The sequence below is a fragment of the Dendrobates tinctorius genome, unplaced genomic scaffold, assembly GCF_039654945.1.
Source record: "Dendrobates tinctorius isolate UK_male_01 unplaced genomic scaffold, ASM3965494v1 ptg000070l, whole genome shotgun sequence".
NCBI lineage: Eukaryota > Metazoa > Chordata > Amphibia > Anura > Dendrobatidae > Dendrobates > Dendrobates tinctorius.
The window spans coordinates 64,649,530-64,670,000 of record NW_027361738.1 but is presented as its reverse complement, the minus strand read 5'-3'; the positions used below and the strand labels follow the sequence as shown (position 1 = coordinate 64,670,000).

The window sequence follows — 20,471 nt, the reverse complement described above, 5'->3', positions numbered from 1 at the left end:
GCTACTGTACATGACAGATAATGTCCCAAAAGTTCTCATTTGGTTTCAGGTCTGAGAAACATGAGGATCAGTCAGTGGCATCAATGCTTTCATCATCCAGAAACTCAATACACAATATGGTCGCATGAGATGTGTATTGTCCTGCACCAGGGGAACCCAAGTCCACTACAACAGCATAAGATTTGACCTTAACTCTGAGAATTTCATCCCGGTAACTAACAGCTGACAGTTTACCATTGGTATCATATGGATGTTTGTGTGACCTTCCGAGGATATGCCCTCTCCACCACCAGTGACCTACCATCAAACTAGCCATGTTGCATAATGTGCAGGCAGCATAATGTTCAAAATGGCATCTCGAGATTCTTTCATGTCTGTCACATGTGCTCTTTGGGAACCTGCTCTCAACTATGAAGAGAATTCAGCATCAATAGCGGACCAGTCAATTCTGCTTTCTAGTGAATGTCAATCAATCTACATAGCTACATGGTGCTGGGAGATAAGTACAGTTCCCACTACAGGACTTCGGACCCTTATACCCTCCACATGGACTCTATTTCTGACAGTTTGGTCAGAAACATACACACCAAAACCTGATGAAGGTCATTCTAGAAACCTTAGGCAGTGCTCCTCCTGTTTCTCTTTGCACAACAGAGAAGATATTGGTCATGCTGCTGGGTTAATGCCCTTCTATGGCCCTGTCCAGCTCTCCTTGTGATGTTACCCATGTCCTGGTATCTATGCCAATTTTTGAGACTATATTGGGAGGCTAAGCAAATCTTCTTGTGATGACATGTATGGATCTGCTATTCCTGGAGGAGCTGTTCTACCTGTGGAACCTAATTGGGCTTGTTGTAGCTGTTTTCATTCTGACCCAGAGTCAGATATGCCAGATCACCAGTGAGGCCAAATTAGGAGTTTACGCCCTTAATTTACAAGCGCTTGGACAAAAAAGAAAACTGCACACTGATTGTGAGCAAGTCACTTTTATCTGACGCAATGAAACACAAGGCAATCTTTTATACCATTTACAAGAATATGTAATTCTATGGAGCTCATGTGGCCCCCACCGTTTACCCAGGGTCATACCTTGTTTACCAAGTACCCAGAAAATGTTGTGGCTGACTATTGAGAACATACATGATAAGAAGCATATTTTCCTTGAAGAGGTGACCGGCAAAACTGCTGTGTCATAAGAATAAATTCTAGCAATGAAAGGCAAAATGCAAATGAAGAATTAAAGGCAGTTAAGGGCATTTAAACGCAAACCATTAACCCTTCTATATCACCACCTCATGCTATCAGTACTGACATGGACATAGCATAGCAAAATGCAAAACTAGAGAAGAATCAGTCTGAAAGGAGATTTTCTACATCTAGATGGGCAGACCCCTGGATGCTCAGGTCCGGGAGGTTCAGCCAAACAGTTAAAAAAAAAGTTTGTGTTCGGGTACCAGAACAGAACCCGAACCCCATTCACTTAAATGGGGAGCATGAAAATCTAGTATTTGCCGTGATATCATTTGCATGAGAGTGCGGCAAACACAGCCTCTGATCGGTGGTAAAATCATTACCGCTGGTCAAACATTTGCATTTCCCAGGCTGTCAAATGACAGCATGAGCCCACAGCTCCAATCAGAGGTAAAAAGTTTACCTTCCGTCACTGGACTACTACTCTCATCAGTCTACGCCTGCTGATGCTTATAATAGCGATTGGCGTCTGCGTTGTAAATAATTTAAAAAAAACCCAGCATGGGTTCACCTGCATTTTTGATAACCAAACAGGCAAAACTGACAGCTGCGGGATGCAACCTTCAGCTACCAGCTTAAGGCTAGTTTCACACTAGCGTTCGTGGGCGCAGCGCAGGGCCACCGCTAAGCTCCGCCTCCAGCCGCGCCCCCTCCGGTCAGTATTTAGAGTTGAATATGGTGATCGTGCGCTGACCATGCGCTGGTCTGATTTTGCTGGCGCTGCACCCTTTTGGCGCTGCGCCCAGAGCACAAAAATGCAACACAGCACGTTTTTGTGCACTGGGCGCATTGCCAAAAGGGTGCAGCGCCAGCAAAATTGGACCAGCGCATGGTCACCGCACGATCAGCGTATCCAACGCTAAATATAGGATACGCTGATCGCATACAGCCTCATGCAATCAGAGGAGGAACTGACCAGAGGGGGCACGGCCAGGGGCAGGGCTTAGCGATGGCCCTGCGCTGCGCCCACGAATGCTAGTGTGAAACTAGCCTAAGCAAGTTTGGATATTAAGAATAGAGGGGTCCCCATGCCTTTTTAAAACTTTGTTTAAATAAATAAATGTAAACAACGATGTGGGGTCCCCCTCATTTTTGACAACCAGCCAAGCTAAAGCAGACAGCTGGGGGGCCAGGGATATTGCCCCCAGCCTAAAAAATAGCCACGTGCAGCTGCCCAGCAAAGGCGCATCTATTAGATACTCCAATTCTAGCACATTGGGAAAAGCCGGGCAAAGTTTCAGAATTGGAGCATCTAATAGATGCACCTTTGTTGGGCTGCTGTGGGCTGCTATTTTTAGACTGGGGGCCAATATCTGTTGTCCCTTACCAGCCTGAGAATACCAGCCCCTAGATGTCTGCTTGAGCTTGACTAATTTTCAAAAATGGGGGGGGACCTCACACCGTTTTTTAAAAATATTTATTTAAATAATTTAAAAAACTTGCATGGGGACCCCTCTATTCTTCAAAACGAGCCTGTAGCTGTCAGTTTGCCTTTCTGGTTATCAAAAACGCAGGGGAACCCATTGCATTTTTTTTTTAATTATTTATTAAGAATGCAGGCCCCAGCTAATGAATATTCCTCTTAGCAGAGACAGTGTTTGCTGCGCTGTTATGCACATGACAGCATGAGAAACACCCAGTGTTCAGGGTGCCGAATCCGAACACATAGTTCCTGGTGAATTCCATGTTCGGGGTCCGTCCCCAAACAGTAGGTGTTTGGTACGGACCCCAATCTTTACTGTTCGGGTTTGCCTATCTCTACTGGTTGTCAACTAAATTTCCCCCCTCCTCCCCAAAAAAGATACTAAAATAAAGCAAAATGGCGTATCACTCATAATGCTACTTGCTTCTAGAGATGAGATGAGCTTAAAAAAAGGTGCAATTTAAAAGTTGATCAGTTAATAAAATTTGCCCCAATTAAATACTATTAAACGCCATTTCCAACTTCAGTCTCTCCCCAGTTTGAAATGGCTGCTGAAATAAAACAATAGATTGCTTTAAACTGTACTGTGAGTGTAGTCAACGTATTAATTAGTACACCCTAAGAGAAATGTGTCATCCAAAAATTACTTGTTTGAAACAAGTTTTTATGTCAAATGTATTTTTTTTAATAAATAATGCACTGTTTAATTTTCCATATCACTTTTTACATAAAAAAAAATCAGAAATCTTGCAACATTCTCAGTGCCCACTACGTCTAATACTAACGTCTTATTTCCAGTTCTTTTCAGCAGTTACATGGACAGCAGCAATAGTCTAGCTCTGATCTAAGCATTTTCTGAGCAAAGGTCATTGTGAAGGGAAAAAGAAGAGATGTGCTGTGACATTATCAAGTGTGAATGGTGAATCCTGTGATATGTGCAGTATTTAGAAAAGTTATCTGTTATTGCAATCCTGTCTGTGATGATTGTCATGATTCCACTCCTCAATGTGTTTGGGATGCAGTTACTGACAGGTCAGCCCTCCAATCTGGTGCAGGGGCGTGCTGAAGCTGTCAGCACTTTGATTGATAGCTCAGCCATCCAATCTGGTGCAGGGGTGTGCTGAAGCTGTCAGTACTTTGATTGATAGCTCAGCCATCCAATCTGGTGCAGGGGTGTGCTGAAGCTGTCAGCACTTTGATTGATAGCTCAGCCATCCAATCTGGTGCAGGGGCATGCTGAAGCTGTCAGCACTTTGATTGATAGCTCAGCCATCCAATCTGGTGCAGGGGTGTGCTGAAGCTGTCAGTACTTTGACTGACAGCTCAGTCATCCAGTCCGCTGCAGGGCCGTGCTGAGCTGTAGTTGTTTTAATTGATGGCCAGTCTCAGACTGGGAGCTTCTCGGCTGTGTTCAGGCGTTCCCTGTCCCAGGTTAGTCTCAGATCTCTGTCAGACGTACATTTAGCTGTGTGTGGTTTGTCTCTCTATGCCTTGTGTTTTACTTGTGGATCTTTTTGCTGCCTGACCTTGGACCTTGTTCTGGCTATCCGTTTTGTCTGCTTCCTTTGCTCTGATCTGCTTTCCTCCTGGTATTTTGATCTCGGGCTGTTACCTCTTGCCTCTTTCCTCTGTTTATGACGTACCGTCTTGGCTTTTGACCTCGGACTCATTGACTACCTTGACTCTCGGCATGTCCGCGAGAAGTAACTCAGCATCATAATGATAATGAGAATTCTGAAAAGTTTTCATTGTAGAACAGTAAGTGTAAGTCTAGTATTAGACCTAATGTTCAGTGTTCAAAATTCTGATTTTTTTAAACACAGATAGCGATGTGGAACGTTAAAAGAAGCATCACCTTTTTTTAAGACTACAGTTATCTTAAAAATGGGATTTAAACAATTGGTAATTTTCTGACGACATGTTCCCTTTCAAAGAAATATCAATGGACTAAATACTAACCTCGCAGATTTTGCATTAATAATTGAAAAATCTAACTTGTGGTACTTCTTAGATCATTTAATATAAATGGCAGATTTCTCAAGGAAAGTAGCTTTAATATCTTTTCCCTTCATGCTTCATTCAACTCCAGGTATAGTAGCTGTATAAAACTGAAAGCAGAGAAAATAGTTATTAATGAAATGACCTCTATAAAAGTCATTCAGCAGGAATTCACTCAGCTAGCCACCGCAGAAACACACCTAACTATCAGTGACAAGATCAATTGATCTTGAGGTCAGGAAGACTAAAGGAGAGACCTGCCAGTTTACAATGATATTTACTGTGTGATCTTCAACATTTATATCACATCACCAAAATGCATTTATTGCATGGCCTATAAGTCTCCTTACACCGGCATGTCATTCTCCACAAGGACTTCACAAGGACTTCTAGGATTGCTACTATAACGTATCTAAACAATATAACAAGTAGAACCAAGATCAAAAATTGCAGACATGTTTTCTTCTACTGGTTGAAGCTATTGATGCAGGACCTTTCTGTTCTGTTGTGTTGGCATCTTCACAATTGAACAAATGTTACCCTGGACATGGAAATACATAACACTTAATAGTCATTGTGGATTACATGAAGGATGGCTCACCTTTCTTAGCGAGGCAGAATTGTCCCAAGGCGGTCCACTTTCCATGGGTCACCCATCATGGTTCATCCCTACTGAATTATGCCATTTGGTAAGGTCACCAGGCAGATTGGAAATCATAAGTGTATGGGATTTACTATTCTTCTATGATTGCTGGTTCATAGTCTTCACTAAGCAGCATCAAGAGGACTTAAAGATCCTCCAAAATATTGAAAAATCAGCAGAAAAAAAGGCAGAGATGTTTACCTGCCCAGGCCACCAAGCAAATGCACCAACAGGATGCAGTGGACCCATTTAACACAGGCGCAAAAATGCCGATGAGACAACCACTCACAACCTGCCAATCAATGGAGGGGGTGGCTCTTTGGCATATTAATGCACAAAAAAGGTCTGTTCACACACAGGCGATGCAGAGCATTTGGCTTACAGCCTATTGGTCACGCCCATACTATTAGATTAGGCGGGCTGCCCAGTGCTATCTAGAATGCTTCCCATGTGAACAGACAGCACAGTGTGAAACAGCGCTGCATACAGACCTTTTTTGTGCATTAATATGCCAAACAGTTTTCTATGCATACCCCAGTTTAATCTGTGCAAGTTCAAGGCTCGTTAAAGGTTCAAAACTGATTTTTAGGATTCCTACATCCAATAGGTGGCACTAGAGTTCAAGTCCTCTTCCTCTCTGAAGTGACAATTTGCATATTTAATTCCCCAGAGAAGCCTGCATGGCCTATAAGTCTCCTTACACAGGCAAGTCAGGCACGTCTCTCTACACAAGATGAAATGTTACCCCTTAGAACCCAATCATGGCACAGATTTCCATGTCTGATTCTGATTCCACCTGTTCAGTCATGTCTAACCATTGGATACCCTTTCTGATGTTTATCGTCATGTTTTTCCATGTTTGTTACATCCTAATATTGTTGATTATTGGCGGTCAGTTGTTGGTTCTTTGATTGATATATTTAGCAATTGTTTTGTGGCCACAGTATTTATAGTTTGAGGTCAATAATAGAAATCATTAAGAGTTTTTACTAACCAGGGACTGGTATGTCCACCAGTGAGCCGTTAGATTGGAAAAGGTGACTGTTTCATAAATTAGAAGGAGATTTGGATTATGTAACTTATGTTTAAGTAACTAAGTGAAAATTGTGTCCAACATCTAACCAAATGATAACATCTATATGGTTATTTACTAAATGAATGATGATTATTGATATCAAAATTCCATGAAAAATAATACAAAGGAGATGATGCTCATGGCCGACAGGGATCAGCTGCTCTGGTAAGTCTTTAGGCTTATTATTATAGGCTCACTGCTTGTGACGTAGATAAAAGTGACAGCTAAGCTGGCATTTTCTTCTTCACATAATTAACTGAGACTTTTGACCTTGTCCAGACGCCAGACTAGTTTAATGAGAACTTGTCGGGAGCTTTTGAGTAACCTAATTAAATTGCTTGGTAGAATAGTGAGAGACAAGTTAAACCATACCTTCCTGGTCACAGTAGGATACTCCATAACCTGTAAAATCAATTTCAGCTGTATGTCAATGAGGTTGTAAGTGCACCGACGGCTATAAAATTTCTCGCCTAGCATCACCCACATCTGTTCAGTGCCTCTATGTTTTCAGGGATTGATGCCAGGCAGTGAAATTGCAAAGGATTGGTGCACTTGTCTGGAATTAGCCTGCCCTCAGTGAAGAGTGCTGGAATGGTAGTCACCATTCACAGACAAGCCTTGAGGCAGGGTAGTCATATGTTCTGGGGTCAGATACCAAGAGAGCATCTAATAAGCAAAAGGAAAAAGATTAAGGCAAAGTCAGGTCACGGTCTGAGGTCAGAATGCAAGGAGTATAGCGGATCAGAGCAAAGGGGTGGAGCAAGTGGATAGCACAGAATACCTTGCAAACAGTATGACCGGCAGAGATCTGAGCTGAGAGCTCTGCTATTTAGAAAGGCATTAGTTAGAAACAGGGAGCACCTGCAATAAGCCTAACACCTCCCAGTCTCCTATTGGACTGCTGAACTGTCAATCAAAGTACCAACAGCTAGGCACATACCTGCACCAGATTGGGTGACTAAGCTGTCTTTCAATGCACTGACAGTTCAACACACCCCTGCACCTGATTGGATGACTGAGCTATCACTCACTGTGACTGAGACACGCTGAGGGATTAAACAAGTGCAAGATGATGATGGTAGACTTTGTGGACAACTGGGAGGAGTAGGATTATTTCTGTGCAAAGCTGAGGAATATTTTGCCACAAAATAAATAAATGGCTGATAATGAAAAGCAATTGAATGTGTCAAACCAGAAAGGGGGAAGGGAGGAGTCTCAACATCTAAAGGAAAGAAGGTTTAATCATAGTCACAGACGTAGATTATTTTCTGTAAGGGCAGAATAGTGAAATTATGGATTCTTTATTGTAAGAGCAGTGAGACTATGGATTCTTTACTGTAAGAGCAGTGAAATTATAGATTCTTTACTGTAAGAGCAGTGAGACTATATATTATTTACTGTAAGAGCAGTGAGACTATGGATTCTTTATTGTAAGAGCAGTGAGACTATGGATTCTTTACTGTAAGAGCAGTGAGATTATAAATTATTTACTGTAAGAGCAGTGAGACTATGGATTCTTTACTGTAAGAGCAGTGAGATTATAGATTCTTTACTGTAAGAGCAGTGAGACTATGGATTCTTTACTGTAATAGCAGTGAGACTATAGATTCTTTACTGTAAGAGCAGTAAGACTATGGATTCCTTACTGTAAGAGTAGTGAGACTATGGATTCTTTACTGAAAGAGCAGTGAGACTATGGATTCTTTACTGTTAGAGCAGTGAAACTATAGATTCTTTACTGTAAGAGAAGTGAGATTATAGATTCTTTACTGTAAGAGCAGTGCGACTATATATTCTTTACTGTAAGAGCAGTGAGACTATGGATTCTTTACTGTAAGAGCAGTGAGACTATGGATTCTTTACTGTAAGAGTAGTGAGACTATGGATTCTTTACTGTTAGAGCAGTGAGACTATAGATTCCTTACTGTAAGAGCAGTGAGACTATAGATTCTTTACTGTAAGAGCAGTGCGACTATATATTCTTTACTGTAAGAGCAGTGAGACTATGGATTCTTTACTGTTAGAGCAGTGAGACTATAGATTCTTTACTGTAAGAGTAGTGAGACTATGGATTCTTTACTGTAAGAGCAGTGTGACTATGGATTCTTTACTGTTAGAGCAGTGAGACTATAGATTCTTTACTGTAAGAGTAGTGAGACTATGGATTCTTTACTGTAAGAGCAGTGAGACTATAGATTCTTTACTGTAAGAGTAGTGAGACTATGGATTCTTTACTGTAAGAGTAGTGAGACTATATATTCTTTACTGTAAGAGCAGTGAGACTATGGATTCTTTACTGTTAGAGCAGTGAGACTATAGATTCTTTACTGTAAGAGTAGTGAGACTATGGATTCTTTACTGTAAGAGCAGTGAGACTATAGATTCTTTACTGTAAGAGCAGTGAGACTATGGATTGCTTACTGTAAGAGCAGTGAGACTTTGGATTCTTTACTGTAAGAGCAGTGAAATTATAGATTCTTTACTGTAAGAGTAGTGAGAATATGGATTCTTTACTGAAAGAGCAGTGAGACTATGGATTCTTTACTGTAAGTACAGTGAGATTATGGAAATATCTGCCACATGATGTTGTAAGGGTCGATTCACTAAAAAAAGTTCATGAAGGGCATGGATACCTTTCTTGGAAAATATAATATTACCAGATAAGGGTACTAGCTTTTGAAATTAGATGTTGATCCTGCGAACTAGTCTGTAGGTGAAGTTGGCAAAGACTTTTTTCCCTAATATGGGGCTATTTGTCTTCCTCTGGATCAACATGTTAGGCTATAGGTTACGCTTGATGGACTTATGTCTACCTTCAACCTTAAAAATTATGAAACTGATGTAAGGTTCAAAATCCCCTCAGGCAATGTTCTCTAATGCCAGATTTTAGCTCTGGTGTATTATACAGTATAAAAAAGTATAAACTATTGAGCTGTCCGAAGGTTAAGGGCCCGGCATCAAAGCCTGACAGCAGCAGATGTATCCAGAGCCTGTGATGATAACTTCGTCCCCGTGCTCTTTAAACGCTCTCGTACTGTCTTCTGACGACACGTAGATGTAGCAGAGAGAAAACAGACCTGAGGGAAAAGTGTATATTTGTGAGATATGGAGCGCAGGAAGGGAATATTTGTAAACATTATTGAATTTGTACGACTCCCTGGCGATTAGACAGAGAGGGTTTAACACAACATTAGATTAATAAGATTGATGACGATCATGGATTGTGGACTTGTTTATTTGCTGGAAAAATATTTTGCTGAAGGAGAATTATAACCCCGGCGCACACTGACTTGTCGGAGGCTATGAATAAAGTTGATGCCACAGCGTACTGTGTACATCGGGCTGTGAGTATATATTGCATTGCCAAAGTGATACATATATCTTCCTAGTCCATTATTAATATTGTAGTGGATGGGAAAAGTTTTTCCATTTTTTTTAATTGTTATATTTTTTCATGTGAAAAAAAAAATCACTTATAAAACACTGATGTTAAAAATGGTGAAAAGCTGATCAAAAACACTAAAGGGAACCTGACAGCTGATACATGCTACCCAATCTACAGATACAATGTATTAGACACTGGCTGCACTATTCCAGCCATATATGTTTTAACTCTGAATCACTGGGGCTTAATAGCTGTGGTTTAATGGCCAACGGGGACCGAGCTGTGCTGGAGACTAGTCAGAGACTAGACGGACAGATGGGTCTCCAACAACTTCTCCCCACCCACTGCCCTGGAGTGACAGGTCTCTCCCTGAGTGCGTATGTGTAAAGGGAGAGTTGTATCACTCCAGGGCAGTGATCGGGTAGAAGCTGCTGAGGACCCACCTTTCTAATTAGCCTCCAGCGCGGCTCGATCCCTGAGGGCTATTAAAAATTTTTTTTTTCTGAAATGCTCAAATTGGACAGTATGTGTCAACTGCCATGTTCCCTTCAAATCCGCCTATAGTACCATGAGATGTGAAATGAAGCTGTACATGAAGTTCTTTATTGTAGGTAGGCAGTCCTTCTAGCATGCAGATATTCCAGGTCCCTCAATCTACAGCTATTTTTCTATTTTGTAACTTAACCCATTTCCAACTTTGGGCATAACTGTTCTCCTATGTCTGACTCCCCTCTCAGCGCTGAAGCCCGCACGTTTCCAAGTACATGACAGTTGATCTAAACAGCGACATGTGCCTGCAACAGTCGCGGATGGAATCTTGATCCAGCCGTGGCTGTTAACCAGGTATATGCCTCTGTCAATCTCTGACAGCGGCATTTAACTCGAGCTTACCCGCCCATCGGTGACCCTCTCACATGATCATGGTTTATCGATGGGCCGGCATGACAACCAGAGGTCTGCAGCAGACCTCTATGGTTGTCATTGCCAGATTGCAATGAGCACCGCCCTGAAAAAAATCAAATATACACATATTTGGTATCGCCACATTCAAAATCACTCAATCTATCAATATAAAAAAAAGTATTAACCCAATTGCTAAATATCGTAGCAAGAAAAAATTCAAAACCCCAGAATTTAATTTTTTTGGTCCCCACTACATTGCAATAAAATACAATAATGGGGGACCAAACAATCATATCTACACAAAAATTATATCGCTAAAAACATCAGCTCGGCATGCAAAAAATAAGCCCTCACCCAGCCCCAGATCATGAAAAATGGAGACACTACAGTTCTCGAAAAATGGAGCCTTTTTTTTTTTTAACAAATTTTGTAATTTTTTGTCACCACTTAGGTAAAACAGAATCTAAACATGTTTGGTGTCTACGAACTCGTAATGACCTGGAGAATCATAATGGCAGGTCATTTTTAACATCTATTGAACATGGTAAAAAAAACCCCCAAAAAACGACTGTGGAATTGCACTTTTTTGCAATTTCACCGCACTTGGAATTTTTTTCCCATTTTCCAGTACATGATATGTTAAAACAAATAATGTCATTCAAATGTACAACTTGTCCCGCAAAAAACAAGCCCTCACATGGCTATATTGACATAGAAATAAAAAAAGTTATGGCTCTGGGAAGAAGGGGAGAAAAAAAAACACAGAAATTCAAAAACTGAAATACCCCTGGTCATTAAGGGGTTAATGGTTACAAATAAAATGTCCATTGTTATTAACTCAAAATGCCATAATGTAGTATTAATACTGTGAGGGGGCAGATAATGGAAGGGAGAAACTGGGAAAGAAAAAAGCGCTATAGGGTCTTATCCAGTGACAATGGCGTGTCAGAAAAAGGGGAGATACACACACCTTGTTAGGTTGCTGAATGGCAACACATAACGGGCATATAACAGCTGCTGCACAGACACCGGTCAAGGAAACGACCATAGATATAAAGATGAAAACTGAGGTATCACTCATACGCTGCTGATGGCGAATTTTCAGTGAAATAAAATGCTTTAATTTAAACAGGTTTAAAAGTCAACGCGTTTCGAGGTCGTGCAAGGACCTCTTCATCAGGACAAAACCTTTTAAAATTCTTTAAAATATTTTGCTAAATAATTTACATTTTTTTCTAATTCAAATCAATTAGTTCATCGCTCACCCTATGAACCCTTGAAGACTTCTTCCTTTTAGTTTGGTCACTTGGAATTTTGCAGTTAAATTTTGGAAAATAGCGATACACTTTACCCCCAGTATAAGCTGTGATTTGCAGGGTGAAACCCGGGGAGGGGCTACACATTTGGCTTCTGCATACTGCTCCATGCATTTGCTTTTAAGCGTGATTTTAATGACTTGTGTGAGTATAATAAATACCTGTTCACTGCTTTTTCAATTTAGTGGATCAACACTATATTCCATTTTTACGGTTAGATACCTTGTCACCTGGATTTATCCCTTTTACTTCATCTGAATCGTGACGTTTAAATGAATACTTGCTATTTCACTATGGATTTTCTATACTTGGAAACCAAGGCCTTATCCTTTATCTGTATTAGATTCTGCGCTCTCTCGCATTTCTGCCCAATGTTGTAGTGTAGTGAGGTTTTTTGAAGCAAGTTTTTTTTTTTGTAACTTTACCCTTTCATTGATTAGTAAAACTTTGGGAAGTCACCAATTACTCAGATGGTTCAATATTTTGTTTCCACTAAAACTACAGATTGTTTAAAGGACGATGTTTTTATTCTCGTTGCCCTCCACTTACTGATAAAATTTTAAGCGTGATTTTAATAGGAGAATAAAAAAATATTTTAATGCATGACAACTCAAATTAAAGTTCAATTGGTCTTTCTTGGCACATTTTTGGTAGCACATATAATGGTTATTATTACATTTTAAAAAAGTGCATAAGATAAAATGAAATTACATTTACCGATAAGCAGCTGCTTCCATTTTGACTTTTCCTGTTGCCTCTGCCGGTCTTTACTTCCTGGTCAATCTTGACCACGGGAAATGGCAACTCAGCCAATCACTGGTCGTAGTGGTGATCCGCCCCAGTCAGTGATTGGCCACAACAGTTGCATGTTCATGTTTCTGTGTTAAAAGGATTGCATTCAATAGAGATTCTTTAGAGATTGGTGAATTGAATATTGCTTCTTAAAAATGTTTTTTAAAAAAGGATGAAAATGGAAAATTCTGCATACATAAGAAAAAAAGAAAGTATTTAACAGAAAAAAAAAATGTGATGTGAATCCAGAGCTACTTTGCTTTAGTTCCAGCCAACCAAGGTTTGATTCAATTCACTCCAAAGTTCTGTAGCAAGAAAAATACTGAAAGCCCTAACTATAGTCAAAGACTTAATGGTAAAGCGAGCTCCTTCAAATTTTACAAGTGCCATTTGATCCCAAGTAGTAAAAAAAGGAAGAAAAATATCAGCTGCAGTATAATCTTACTACAGTTTTGTGTCAGGGGTGTGAAAATGCCCTTTGTGTTTGTAAAGGTAATGTAAAATGAAAAACAATTTTGAAGATTTTGGAAGAGTATTTGAACTGTGCATATATAAGGAGGAGTACCAGAGCAGGGGTACTTTTTACACACCGGTTCCGGAACTGTCGGGCTGTCACCCATGTTGCAGGGGGAAGATCTAGAGTGATGGACGAACTGGGTCATGTGACTGGGGTAGGTGAGGCGGGAATATATAGCGCTGCGCGCGGGAAAAGTGGCAGCGCTCGCATGGGAAAGCTGAGTGGCAGGACAGGCGCTGTGACCTCCGTGAAGGTAGAGCATCCCGTTGGTGCAGGCCACCCCTACAGAACCCCTGCAGAGAGGTTCATCACTGGTACGCAACCAGTTGACAGGTTCTCACACCCTCCTCGCCAGGAGGTGACTCAGGGCTGATGCCACAGACAGTGTTGTTGATAAAAAGCCGTGAGGGACTCCTGGCTAGGCAGGACCTATTGAACAAGGACTTGCACACACCGCGGAGCGAGAGCTCATATCGGCGGTTCCTCACATTGGACTCAATACCGTGCCAGACACAGTTAGGTGCGGGAAATCTACCTGCTTCTCAGAGACTGCGTCAAGACGTTAACTGCCGCTGTTGTCGGTGCCATCATTGGATCCTCACCTGTCGCAGACAACACTGAGACAACACGCGCCGCGGCTGTCGGTGCCCCCGTTGGAACCCTTAAACTCTGTATACCCAAAGACATCAGTCTGATGTGTCACCTCTTTTCATATTGAACTATCGTTCGCCCCTATCCACCTTTCCTCCTTCCCAGTTCTGCCCCATTCCTACTATCCCTCTGCAATTCCTCACTCCCTGTGTGGAGTGCATTTATTGTTTAATAAAAATTTTAACTCTTGATCTGCCTCCTGTCCATGGCGGCATTCCGCGTTCCTGCAATTTCTACACATACATTTCCACACATGAGTATTACAACACACATGCTTCTTTCTGATTAAATTGCATTTTCATTAAACTCCATGAGCTGAAACATATTTTCATTACGTTCCTTATAGCATGACCTTTAGGGTTCCAGTGAATGCAATGTGTAATTTTATGGATAGTTGCCTTGTTATGGAGTTATCAATCTCAATTTCTGATCTCTACTTAAGATTCAGCCATATTGTCTTTCTGATCCTCTGATAACCTGACCTGTTATTGAAGGTTCACTTAAAAAGATATTGTAACATAAAAATGCATTTCTGAAATCACTTAAGTGACCATACACATGACACGCAGACCATGATAGATACTTTGGAATTGTTTTTATATTATCAGGAAGACAAGTATTGGGGGCAATATACATATATATATATACAGTATATATATACTGTGTATATATATATATTTATATATATATATATCTAATATATAAAGCTCAAAGTGTGTATGTATGTATGTGTGTGTATGTATTTGTATGTTCAGGATAGGTATCCGCACCGCGACAGCCACAAAATTTGGCACAGTCACACATCTGGACCCCGAGAGCGTCCTAAGCTGTGTTGTGAGGCGAAATTTTAACCCCGCGCATTCCAATTCACCAAACAATTTTGCCCCTGTCTACATAATGGGGGAAAAAGTGTGTGCGCGTCAAGCCCCGCCCCTCATTATGATGTCACAATGGTTGCCATGGCGATGCTGATGTCATCAAGCCCCGCCGCTCATTATGATGTCATAATGGTTGACTATGGGATGGAGGATGTGTGATGGGTATATGGGCACTGGACTGTGGGATGGAGGATATGTATGACGGGTATATGGGCACGGGCCTATGGGATGGTGGATATGTATGACGGGTATATGGGCACGGGACTATGGGATGGAGCATGTGTGATGGGTATATGGGCACTGGACTGTGGGATGGAGGATATGTATGACGGGTATATGGGCACGGGACTATGAGATGAAGGATGTGTGATGGGTATATGGGCACTCGACTATGGGATGGCGAATATGTATGATGTGTATATGGGCATGGGACTATGGGATGCAGGATATGTATGATGGGTATATGGGCACGGGCCTATGGGATGGTGGATATGTATGATGGGTATATGGCACAGGACTATGGGATGGAGGATAATTATAATTTGTTATAACTAACCACAGTTAGTTACTATGCCCGGGCAGTGCCAGGCTCTTCAGCTAGTATATATATATATGTATCCATATGTATAAATATACCGTATATACTCGAGTATAATAAGACCTGAGTATAAGCCGAGACACTTAATTTTACCACAAGAAACTGGGAAAACGTATTGACTCTAGTATAAGCTGGGTATGCATTGTCCCCTCATCCCCATTCTGGTATACATGGCCTCCTCATCCCCATCCTGGTCTGCATGACTCCTCATCCCTATCCTGGTCTGCATGACTTCTCATCCCCATCCTGGTATGCATGGCCACTTCATCCCTATTCTGGTATGCATAGCTCCTCATCCCCATCCTGGCATGCATGGCTCCTCATCCCTATCCTGGTTTGTATGGCTCCTCATCCCCATCCTTTTATGCATGTCTCCTTATCCCAATCCTGGTATGCATGGCCACCTTATCCCTATCCTGGTATGCATAGCTCCTCATCCCCATCCTGGCATGCATGGCTCCTCATCCCTATCCTGGTTTGTATGGCTCCTCATCCCCATCCTTTTATGCATGTCTCCTTATCCCAATCCTCGTATGCATAGCTCCTCATTCCTATCCTGGTATGCTTGGGACCTTATTCCCATCCTTGTCTGAATGGCTCCTCAACCCTATCCTGGTATGCATGGCTCCTCATCCCAATCCTGGTATGCATGGCCCCCATCCCCATCCTGGTATGCATAGCTCCTCTTCCCTATCCTGGTCTGCATGGCCCCCATCCCCATCCTGGTCTGCATGGCTCCTCATCCCTATCTTGGTATGCATGGCTCTTCATCCCTATCCTTCTATGCATGACGCCATCATAAAAACAGAAAAAAATAAATAAACCATCCTACTTATTGTCCTTGCGCTCCCTCGCAGTGTATTGTTCCGGTACCAGCAGCTGCAGCGGCTGGGAAATCATGTGTGTCCACTACTTACGGGAATTGATATTCACTGCCCTCCATGCCTATGAGCATGCCGCACCCCTTCGTCTTCTGAGACCCTCACTAGAGTATAAGCCGAGGGGGGCTTTTTCAATACAAAAAATGGGCTGAAAAACTTGGCTTATACTCGAGTATATATATATATATATATATATATATATATATATATATATATATATTTATCCCCCCCTGATATATACAGTACATATAAACCAAAACTAAGAGTACCCATACATAGAGCAAATCTGGCCGGACATGTTGATTTCAATAGGACCTGCAGAACATGTAATAGGAATAGAGTCCTCCTGACGCTCCACTAACCGATGATGTTGGGACAGAGACGGATCGGGCAGTCGATGAGAGCAGCTTACCTCCCCTTTTTCCCATTGAGAATACATGCACACTTGTCTAAACTGAGCATGCATATGGATCAGGGATCCAGAAGAATTAGCTGCCAGACAAACAAGCGTTCACTCGAAATCTTTTGGAGATGGATGAGCCTCTTTACCTTTAATTTCTCTCTTCATTTAAACTGATTTGTAATCTTTGAGCATTCCCAGATCCCGAATATGTGTGTCAGGAAGAAAGGTGCTGTGAGAACAGTGTAGTACAGTGATAGCACTCTATGCAGTGATGAGGCAGGGTCCCAGCAAAGTTCAAAAGAATACATCTCTTTAATGTTCAACTCAGCAAAACACAGCCCAAAATATCCTCCAGATTGCAGCCAGGAAACATCCTCTGGATTACAGTCACTAAACTCACCAGTCCACCTCTGACCGGTTGCTCTGGGCGACTGCACCACCATGTTAATGTGCTACTCACAGTTTTACCCAGTACACAATATCTTTCAGTTTACAGTCACTAACACGCCAGTCCTCTTCTTACCGACCTCCTGCTCTGTACTCCTGCTAACACCAGGCTGACACTGACCCTGAAACCCCCAAACCCTTTACTGCAGGGTTTTTAACTAGAATCTGTGGCCTTCAGCCACATGGAAAACCCGAGCCATGAATGAACTGGACTGCACCACTTCCATCCTGCAGTTTGTCTCAATACACAAAAGCCCAGAGCAGGTTTTCCCTAAATCTGCCTTGGACAACCAGCATGTCCAAGACCTATACTCATTTTAGTCTGCATTGCAACCACAGCTACGCCTGTGACTGCAATGCCCTACAGTGTACATAGATGTGGTCTCCCTGTCTAAACAGACAAACAACTGGCCTTAATCAAGGAAGTAGCTGATCCGGGGTCTTTTAAGGTCACAAATTGGATGGTGTAAACACACCCATAAGCTGGTCATACACATTAGACTTATGTCAGCTGAACCCACTGATATCAACTGGTTCGATCAATGGTCTAACATATATGGTGGCACCAGCCAAATGATGGTGGGGAGAGATGTGAACTTAAACAAAGCATTGTTCTCCGTGAGATAATCCGTCTGCCAAAGTGTCAACGGTGGATGTAGGAGTGTTGGCTGCAGTGACTGTCAATGGAATGGTCTCTCAGCCAACAACCATTTAAAGAGAATCTGTCACCCCATTTTTTGACTATCAGCTGCCAGCACCGCCATTAGGGGCTTATCTACAGCATTCTGTAATGCTGTAAATAAGCCCCCGATGTAACCTGAAAGATAAGAAAAGGAAGTTATATTATACTCACCGGGGAGCGGTCCTGTCTTGGTCCGATGGGTGTCGTGGTCCGGCGCCTCCCATCTTGTAGCGGTGACGTCCTCTTCTTTGCTTCCCGCTGCGGCTCTGGCGCAGGCGTACTTTACCTGCCCTGTTGAGAGCAGAGTGCGCTTGCGCAGGAGCCGCGATGAGAAGCAAAGAAGAGGACATCACCGTTAGAAGATGGGAGGCACCGGATCGGACCACGACACCCATCGGACCAAAACCGGACCCGAACCGCCTCTGGGTGAGTATAATATAACTAATTTTTCTTATCTTTCAGGTTACATTGGGGGCTTATCTACAGCATTACAGAATGCTGTAGATAAGCCCCTGATGGCGGTGCCGGCAGCTGATACTCGAAAAATGGGGTGACAGATTCCCTTTAATGGCCATTTAACACATGTGGCCAAGTTTATACTAACACACAGGAAAGATATTACGGCTAGAGTTGAGCGACTTTGGTCGGATCGGGTTTCATGAAACAAAATTTGTTTCAGATGAAACTGGTCCGACTAGGGCAAAAAAAAGTCGGAGTTTCATGGGGATTAAAAGTCGGCATTGAGTGGATGAATGTCATCCGCTCAATGCCGACTTTTGTTTCCCTTTGACTTGCATTGGGGTCGGGTTTCAGACGAAACTCCGACTTTTTTTGCCCTAGCCGGACCAGATCCATCTGAAACAAATTTTGTTTCATGAAACCCGATCCGACCAAAGTCGCTCAACTCTAATTACGGCACAGAAAGTCAACGTCACACAGCAAAGCCGAAATATCTTTCTGCATCGTCATGTTTGTCATTTTAAGAATCTCTGCATTTTTAAAAAGTCTAAAATCTATCTATCTATCTATCTATCTATCTATCTATCCGTCTGTCTATCTATCTCATATCTATCTATCTATCTATTACCTATCTATCTAATATCTATCTATCTATCTATCTATCTATCTATCTATCTATCTATCTATCTATCGCTCATCTATATATTTCTCATCTATATATCTATCTATCTAATAGCTATATCATAACAAGTCATTATTTGACTCTTTTCTTTTCCTAGAGCATCAGAGCTTCAGGACTCATTCTACTAGAGACCATTTTATTTGGATCACTTCTCCTATACTTCCCAGTAAGTGTATTCATTTATGTATATATTCACACTGTTGGATACCTGCTGTTGGATTATGCATATTGTATACAAGATAACAAGTTGTAGCATCAAGGGCATTACAAAAGATCTTCTTAAGACCTTGTTCACATGACTGATATCACATGTGTTAACTTTCTCACCAATATTCAGTATGAAATCATAGAAGAGGAAAATGTTGCATATCGGCCCTTTCTTTCACACATTGTTTTTCAAGGGTCAGCCCCATTGTTAGAAGTCATCACCTATCCAAAGGTTAAGTTAAAACATTCAGATCGGTAGGCGTTCTGTCCTGTGCACTAATCTAATCCTGAGAACAAGGCTCTGAAATCCACCATTGCAATAGAGAGGTGGCCATGCATACGCAACGCCACAACTTTCGTTCTTCATGAGACAGCTGGAGATAGCTAAGTACTGTGTCTGCCTTTCTCCAGCAGTACTTTCGGGGCTGAGCAGTGGCTGAGTGGTTAGCACTGTTGCTTTGCAGCGCTGGGGTCCTGGGTTCAAATCCCACCAAGCACAATATCTGTATGCAGTTTCTATGTTCTCCTGTGGTTTCCTCCCACACTCCAAGGACATACTGATAGGGAATTTCCATTGTAAGCCCCAATAGGGACAGTGATGATATCTGTAAAGCACTGCAGATTATTGATGGCACGATAAAATAACAAATGGAGCTGTGTATTTGATGCCATTCAATGCCTTGTCCTCAGGATTGGTGGTAGTTACAGCGTTCAAACCTCCACTGATCCACAAGATATCACTTATCCAACGGTTAGGTGACAACTGTTAGGCATCGGATTCCTGGCACTGCGGTCTCCCATTCTTCCTCGACCACTCCGGGTGTTGCTCAGCAAACACGGCGAGCCAGGCTTGCTGCTCAGACTCGCTCTGACAGCCTGGATGTTGCTGCCACCTCTGGTGCATCAATGGCAGCACAACCTGCTTTGCAGGGAACCGCTCCTGAGGCTAAGTCCTCATGCCGTGCTACTGGGCATGCCCGCAACTTGACCTCTCACATGCTCAGGTCCTTCTGATTGGTCCTTCCCAAGCTAATAAATCGCATCGCTATATAAAAAGCCCGCAGGGCAGTGTAGTCTTATCTTGCTATGTGTGTGAATGGTGACGGATGCATGGACTGGTGGCTGACTCATTATGAAACCCCTTCCCTCGGATAATACGATTGGTGTTCTTAGGTCAACACCAGGTAGTGGCAAGCTACGCCACAGTGCTCCCTCGCCTACACTAGCGTCCGTCGGTGCCCGGTTCTAGGCGCCGACGCTTGCGGCTATAGTTGCCGCTG

At 42.2% G+C, this 20,471-nt stretch overlaps 1 protein-coding gene across 1 annotated transcript in view; it reads left to right on the top strand.

The window, feature by feature from the left end:
* GPR158 (G protein-coupled receptor 158) overlaps window positions 1–20,471 on the top strand; it is a 316,407-nt gene that overhangs the window by 210,159 nt on the left and 85,777 nt on the right. Inside the window, exon 5 of the mRNA XM_073581771.1 lies at window positions 19,082–19,150. Within this exon, the coding sequence (XP_073437872.1) occupies window positions 19,082–19,150 (69 nt within the window). The remainder of the gene's footprint in view (window positions 1–19,081; window positions 19,151–20,471) is intronic.